Source organism: Tyto alba, unplaced genomic scaffold, assembly GCF_018691265.1.
Source record: "Tyto alba isolate M040663 unplaced genomic scaffold, T.alba_DEE_v4.0 Super-Scaffold_27, whole genome shotgun sequence".
Lineage (NCBI taxonomy): Eukaryota > Metazoa > Chordata > Aves > Strigiformes > Tytonidae > Tyto > Tyto alba.
Genome location: NW_024881301.1, coordinates 28,759,609 through 28,767,838, shown reverse-complemented (window position 1 = coordinate 28,767,838; position 8,230 = coordinate 28,759,609). Strand labels below are relative to the sequence as shown.

General features: G+C 38.5%; 1 protein-coding gene across 3 annotated transcripts in view; it reads right to left on the bottom strand.

Moving 5' to 3' along the window:
- Positions 1-977: 977 nt before the first annotated feature.
- Positions 978-8,230, bottom strand: part of GALNT1 (polypeptide N-acetylgalactosaminyltransferase 1) — a 114,294-nt gene continuing 107,041 nt past the window's right edge. For all 3 annotated transcript variants that reach the window (XM_042797882.1, XM_042797881.1, XM_033010719.2), the window contains exons 10-13: positions 7,983-8,122; positions 6,756-6,854; positions 5,145-5,279; positions 978-2,646 (exon numbers count right to left, since the gene is read on the bottom strand). In XM_042797882.1, the coding sequence (XP_042653816.1) occupies positions 2,500-2,646; positions 5,145-5,279; positions 6,756-6,854; positions 7,983-8,122 (521 nt within the window). In that variant the 3' untranslated portion in view covers positions 978-2,499. The remainder of the gene's footprint in view (positions 2,647-5,144; positions 5,280-6,755; positions 6,855-7,982; positions 8,123-8,230) is intronic.

Sequence of the window (8,230 nt, the reverse complement as noted above, 5' to 3'; positions counted from 1 at the left end):
GGTGTAACCTTTAGTTACATTACAAGCCACGGCACTTAAGTTTTGTTAGCAGGATATCACAGTGGTAATCATAAGAGTTAAAAATATGAACTGTTTGTGTGTTCGGTGATGCACCATATACTGATGGAATCTGAAACAATAAGTTAAGGAATTTTGAAAACCTGTACACTGCAATTTTGATGCTCCTGCTTCTCATTCTACAAAACATTACCCACCTCTGATATAGAGCCTCTTTGCTGGCAACACTTTTAAAGTGATGTATTTTGAGTTTGGGAAACTGTTTCAGAACTAATATACAACCTAATCTTTACAGACCACCACTCCACCCTACCCTGGAAACTGCTAGCTTGCTACTATAAACTAATTAAAATCCAAAACATGACCCAAACTATCGTCCACTGGTACACAGCAGAAAACTGAAAACAGCATTTTGGTGGCTAATATGCAGTATCAGACAACCACAAACTGTACTTCAGAAACAGTATAAAAGCAAGAGGGACCACAGAGTATCTAAGGAGCAAGAAAATGCATCAGTTACAAATGATGACAGTCACCCATCCCACCCTCTTCACTGACTGTACCAAGCCAGTAAGTCTTCTCACACAACCACTAAAACTTTTTTTTTTTTTTTTTTAAAGTCATCTTGGCAGACTTCAGTATCTTTCTGATAAATGTACCACACCATTACTTTCATAAATCCACGCTGACCGCGTAAAATTTGCAGGGCTATCTTATGAAAAGAGAGGTCAATGAAAGATAGTTAGATATTTAGATGTTTTATCTGATATTAATCCCACCTCACCTTAAGTATATTTTTAAAGTAGTAACATAGTACTGCAATTTGTTAACACTTCCCCTGCTTTTGTGTATGAAAACTCTTGTGTATTGTTGCAGAATTAATGGAGATAACGCTGACTAAAGCAACTTGGAATAAGAAACCTAAAATGGCCATAACAGCCAAATATAATCCCACACAATTTTTACAGGAGTCTAGGTTTAATTTGCTTTACAGGACAGTTGGCCAATGACATTTATCATAAAAATATCCTCTCCGTTAAGCAAATTTCATTTTTCTTTCCAAAAGAAAATTCAGTGTATACTCTGAGTGTTCCGTGGCTCATTTTCAAGATCAACCCACAGAGATTTTTCTTAAACAAAACAAGGCAATTCAGTTTAAAAATGCAGACCAATGTAATGACACAGTCATATTACTTTTGGCTATGTTAACTTTAAAAACCATGCCAATTTAGCTATTTTTCTTTAGGTTTTATTAGAAAAAAAGCAGCAGATCAACATTACAATTCAGAGTCTAATCTAAATATGCACTTGACAATGAAGCACATCTGAATATGAAGTGAAAAAGGATTCCAGAAAACCTTCAGTTTTGCCAATCTCCTGCTACCCAAATCATGTATCTTTTCTTCTGGCTTTCTGATGACTGAAGTCGAACAAGGAACAAAAGATTTATTGCTATGAAAACAAAACCGCAGTACAGTAGTATGAGTCTTGGGCGCTAAGCGTATTCCATCAAGTTAACTTAATTTCAAAGTGTACTTAAATCTTTTGTTTGGCCATGAAAGTCCATAAGCTGACTGACCCAAGAATAAACTGAAACGGCAGGTCTGGACCAAAAAAAAAAAAAAAGTTAGACAGTATGTTAACCTCCAGTTTTCAGACAGAAATAAAAAGATACAATTCCAACAGCCAAGAAATTAAAATTTAAAAAATGAAAAAAGTTGATCTGACATTCAAGAGCTAAGTTTATTCTTATGCTCATTTTGTTTACGCCCAAAATAATTTTAGAGTCACCAGGAAAAAAAAAAAAATAGTATTTATGGACTATCACACAATTGAAAAAGAGAAACAATTGCCTTGACTTGGTTATTTTCCCCCACTAAGGTATAAAATCTACATATAAATTTGATACTTCACTATAACAAATTGTACTTTTCATAGTTCTGATTTAGTTTCCATTAAACCCTGTTTACTTTTTGTTTTTAAGCCACAGAAATCTTATTTCACGTTACTGAATCTGGTTTCCAGCTTGCGCTCTCATTTATCTGTGGATCTACGTTTAGTAGTCTGGTTACCACCGCTAACCAGGAAAAAAACCCAATTCTTGGAGCTTTCTTCATTACGACAGCACTTTCAGCAGAGGTTACTGATGTGCAAGCAAACTACAACGATATGCAGCTCTTCAGAGAGACTATTTCACTGATTATGTTTCCACTGTCCAAATGTTCCCTAAATTATTTGCTGGAAGAAACTCTTTTGATCTTGTAAACATCAGTGGCTGCAGTGTCACTAGTATGTCTGGTAGTTTCACATCCTCGTACAGGAAGGCTGGTTCACAGCTACTGAGAAGCCGCAGGAGCTCTAACAGCTGACGAACTGTGGATTCTGCCGAGCAGAAGTTTCTTCTGTTGCTACTTAACAGACAGTGTAGCCAAAGCATCAGCCGAGGTAGCCCAGTCAATCCTTGCTTTTCTTCAGAACCCCTCAGAATATTTCTGGAAGGGTGACATTGCGAAGCAGCCACTGCTGGGAGCGGCTGCCGTTGCAGTCTCTGATGCTGGGTACCTGGCTGTCCTCTTCGGTGGCTTTGTCCAGGCACTGGTTACTGTTCACATGCAACAGGGTTAATTTCTTGAAGACAAAAGAGAAAGAAATTAGTTTTTACAAAAGTCAGAAGGCATAAGCTAACCAAGAAGATTCTGGTGGCCATTAAAATTCTTCCATAGGTAAGTAGGAACGAGACGAGGCCCCCTCGGTTACTGGCTCCAGATCCCAATCCTAAAGAACACTTAAATATGCTATTTGATGTTGTAGAATACTAACAACTGTGCTTAATGAAAAACAGAACAGTCTGAACTTTGAAAACACGTTCTTTATCAAGCAATATCAACTGTTCCTTAAATAGGACTATAGAGTTAGGGATCTTTGGGGAGTTAGAAATTAAAGTTTGGTAAGATATACAACTTCAATTATTAGTTATAACAGTAGTTTTGATCAGATCAGAATGAACACATTAAATATGTATTCAAAAGTACAATTTTTTTCTCAGGGACACAAAACCAACCTTACACTATGTTCTTTTAGCACTATGTTCTTCTAAAAAAGTACATTCTTTTATAAAAAAGATGTGTATAACCTCACAGACGTATATATCTTTTCCAACACCTACTAATCTTACTTATGCAATCTTCCATACACCACTCTGTCTACCTCGGCACTATCCTCCTGGAGAAGAGATCTTCGAAAATTGCGTTTCCTGCCACTGTACTATGGATACTCATCAGTGCATCAATTTGCCTATGGTACTGACAGGCATTACTATCAGTATTTCCTCTCTCTCTCAGCAGCACAACCAGGGCACAGGACTGACTGAAGAGTGGCAGAACAGACAGGCCTTACGTGCACAAGCAGCAGAGAGTAAAACAACACAACCAAAAACCTGAGCACATCATCAATCTCCTGCATTGCTGCTCCTCACAGCAGCTGAGGAATGAAGAAGGGAGTTGGAACAGACTGAAGTAGACAAATAACTAACACAAAACCTTCCCGCCCCCCCCCCCCGCCCCACACTTTTTCTTCCTGGTAGACATTAAGGGACAGGAGCTTCTTACACACCTCCTGAACAGAGGCAGAAGGAAAAAAAAACTATAGAAAAATCACCCAACTTCAAGGGCAGGAGTTCTTGCTAAATATTCTCTAACTTATTTTTGTGCTTTATCAGCCAGCTTTCAGTAAAGTTCTGAAGATTATGCCTACATTTTCCACTGACAGAATAAAGAGAAAAAACAGATACAACCAAATTCACGGCTGAGGATAGACACAGCGAAAGTCTGTTTTACAGTCTGTGGCAATCACTGCAAGACAAGCTATTGCAATTAGGTGTCTAAAGATGCAGTGTTCTTGCTATCGATAAGGTAGAAACAAAATAAAAAGCACTTGCTGTTTGGTGAATCACTGCAGTTAGTAATATTGCTCATCTTATTTACCTAAGCCAGGTAAACTAACTCTATTAAAAACAAGAATGAATGGTTCCCAAGTCTCATATTTAATAGTTTCAATTAACATTTAATTCTGAAAGCCTTCAACAGCTTTCTTCAATATCCCAGCAGCAGCTGCTAGCACTGTGCAGAAATGCTAGTAGAGAGCCGCTGTCTTCCACATTAACTGCCATCTTAATCAAAAAATCATCATTCATACATACTTCCTTTTAGTCTTAAAGGCTGCAGGTTTTGTTAACACCTCAGTTCCTAAAATCTATAGCAAGTTGGTTTAGTTAGAAATATCACTCCCCTCTCCCTCTTTTTTAAATTGGTGAAATAACTTTTTAGTAGCTAAATATCTACATGTTCTCTTTATAAAATAGTCAACCTGATTACAATGGCAAGATACTTCTTCCACAAATTCTCGCAACTGTCTTTTGCAATAATTGATTTTAAATTAACAAGCTTGAGAACTACTTTTTTTCTAACTAGCCACGACACAAGTCAGAGTTCCTGACGGAACTACTCAACCACAAAATGGTTTTTAGAGCTTACAAATCAAATTAATGATGAACGGATCAACAGACAGTGATTTCTAGATCTCTCAGTTCAACATATGAGCTTCAAAATAAATTTCAACACTATGTACAAGAGAATGATTAAAATAAAGCTGTTTTAAGCATCTGTACCTTAAACATACCACGATTAGAAAAGTAAAATCTCCCTTATAAATTTGGGGTGCTGTTTTTTTAATTAGAAGAAATATTTCCTTCTAACCTTGTGTGACATAATTCACCAGGTGCTGAATTTGTCACAAGATTGTCAGCGTTATTTTTTACTGGTCCAGTAGATACCTGGAACACTTTTCCATTGTTAATCTCATCGTAACGCAACAGTACACTAGTAGACTACCTTTCCTCAGAGGATCCAAAAGCACATTGAAAATATTCTTCTAAAAGCTCACCAGGTGATTAAATCAATACAGATGCCCACTGAGTGACTACACCATGAATTAATTACAGAGGGAACATAATCTTGACTTTGTTTCCCATTTTGACTGTCAAATAGTGGTCCCACACTGGAATATGTAGGCTCACGTAAAAACCCAAGTTGTCTCATTTTAATGTCACAAGTCATTAGAAAACTTACCACTGGATCATATTCCCAAAGCTGATTTCCTTTTAGATGGTGGCACTTCAGCATCGTTACTGGGCCATTGAGTTTGGATACATCTAAACACAAATCATCTGTCCGAATTTCTTTGTTGGCAGTATATGAGAAAACCTAGAGAGAAAAAGAATGACAGGAACTGAAACAAAAGTTCCATTAACAGAGTCTTGGGGCAGAAGGAACATTTGTTCATTACTCTGTTAATATTCACTAAATATTTTTTTTTCTTTTCCCTTCAGCATGTATAGAAAGATTTTTTTTTTTTTTTAATAAACACCGTATGAACAAGCTTTTCAGTCAAAATGGACAATTTTTTTTTTTTTTGAATTGCAGACTGCTTCCTGCATAGAAACAGGAAGATCCCCAACACAGGTAATCTCTGTATATTGGAAAACAATTAATCAAGAATTACTGACAAAGTAGAACAAAAAACCAAATGTAAAATAAATTCCAGAACTGACACTCAGAAAAACATACTTTAAAAACAGCATTTCAGGTACAGGGTTGGGTTTTTTAAGTAATGATGTCAATCAGGAGGTGTGCTGGGTTTGTGGGGCAGGGTTTTTGGTAGCAGGGGAGGGGGCTACAGCACTGGCCCCTGTGAGAAGGTTCTTGAAGCTCCCCTGGCTCCAAAACAGACCCACCTCTGGCCAAGGCCGAGCCAATTAGCGACAGTGGTCACACTTCTGCAATAACGTATTTAAGAAGGGAAATCTGTGAGAAGGAAGGGGTAGTTGTAAGGAGGAGCTGTGAGGAGGAGACCTATGAGAAAGTTCATGGAAGACTCATCTCCCAGGAGAGGGACACCACGTCAATGCAGGGCAAGAATGCGAGAAGTCATTGCCTTCCCCCCTGAGAAGGAAGGAGCGCTGGACTGACTGTAACCCCCACACTCCCTGCCCCCTGTGCCACTGGGGAGGGAGAAGGTAGAGAGGGGAATAAAACTGAACCCTGGAAGAAGGGAGCAGGGTAGGGGGGAAGGTGTTTTTAAGGTATGGCAACGCTTCTCACTGTACCACTCTGTTAAATAGTAGTGTTGTTAGTATTTGAATTAAACTGATGTTCTTTTGATTCCCCTAATAAGTCTGTCTTTCGCCTGTAACCATAATAGGCGAGTCACCCCTCCCTGTCCTTATCTCAATTCCCAAGCCTTTAATTTTATTTTATTTTATTTTCTCCTTCCCATTCCTGAGAGGGAAAGGGGTGAGCGAGCAGCTGCGTGGTGCTCAGTTGCCCTCTAGGCTCAAAGCTCAAACCACGACAGTCGGTCTAACCAGAAGACAGTCCCAGAGAACCTACAGAAGGTGAAGTCTCGCTTACAGCAGTCTCCTCCTCCCCTCATTTCACTTTTGACTTGAAAGTTGATCTACAACCAGTTGCAATCAGGCCTCAAAAACATACAAATAACAAGCCACCAACAAACCTCCTCATGCATTTCCTCTTACAGGCATCTTCTTCAGTGAGGGTTTCCTAAACTTTACAACTTTAAGTGTATTTTAAAGATAGCTACTGACAGAATCAAAGAATTGTCCCAATAAGAAGTAGTGTTCCAAATATTTAAATACATTAAGGTAATTAAAAAAAAGTCACCTGATTACCACCCATTCCATGGCAGTTAAAGATTCCAACTTTCTCGTTTTCTTTTCTTGCCATGTTATCCAGACATTGATTTGTCTCCACATTTCTTATCTGAGAGTAAAAAAAAAAGCACATCACCAAAGGCTGTTATTTTTAGAAGAGAACGAGGTCCGTATCAAACCACATCAGCACCAGTTCTCTCTGCTATACACTAGAGGTTATGTGAATGAAATGTAAATTATAGGAACCATACTACAATAAGAGACCACCGTCCAAGACTCAAATCTCCCAAGCAAATGTTCAAGTTACCAGGTTACAGAACCATATTTGTTTCTTTGCTTTCTTTCAGGGATGTTTCCATCTTGAGGACCCTTTGGTCAGACTCGGCTACAACAGAACGGACACAACTGAGTCTCCAGCCCAAAACCTTCAAAAGTTTTAAAGTACTCTCCTAGGCACAGTGGGTTTAATTCCCTTTGAAATCACAGGTGACTGGGTTCAATTTCCTCTCTTCTTGAGTAACAACCTTAATCCCTGCATTACTACATAGTAAACAGGCATGAATATCAAGTCTCTGATAGTCATGCAGCAGCACGAATGCCTGCTTCATCTTGTTACAAGCCTTTCTTTTAAAACCAAACAGTACAAAATCACCCTAACAACAGGCTCGATAGGTTGGCTCAACATGACTTGTAGGGGAGAGTAGGTGCCCACTTATTTAGGACATCATCATCTGTACTACCTCCACGGTCCCTTAAGAAATTTAAAAGAAAAAAACAGAGAGATGCCCAGCAAGGCTTAGGGATCACTGGATTTTGCTGGTCATTGATGAAGGTTCTGCGGGTAAAGTTCAGAACAGTTTTGAGGCAAAGCCCTTGCTTGACTTGGTTTAGTTTTTTAAGCAAAACTCTGACCATACTCTACACAGAGAACTTTCTGTATAAAGTTATCCATAACTATACAGTTCTGACAGAATATATCTAAAGCCCTTCTGTTTGACATTTAGTACTGTAGTAAAAAAGCGAAAGCAATGAAATTACAGTACTATATACCAAAGTTCAATGTTCTGCCCCACTAAGAAGCCAGACATATCATTTTACAGGTAACAGGAACACAGGTGCAAGATACTTGAACTTTGCTGGAGGCAACTTGTTTCCACTACTCAGTTCAGAGTAGAAACAACTTACTGCACAATGTACTTTACATAGGGTAGATAAATATGTAGGATAAAAATCTTACCTCTCCCAGAGAAAAGTAATGGCGTGGAATTTGGGAATCTGGATAAACATTCTCCAGGTACCAGGAGAAAGGCTTGCACTGGAGCTTGCGCCTTAGTCCCAGTCGTGATGATATGTCCCCATAATCAACTTTAGTAACTCCTGTAGAAGCAAAAAAAGTTTTATTCAATGGATGCTAATAAACATTACATAATTCCACTTACTACAGAAATCACCAGTATAATACACTGCTTGCATGAAAGACCTTCT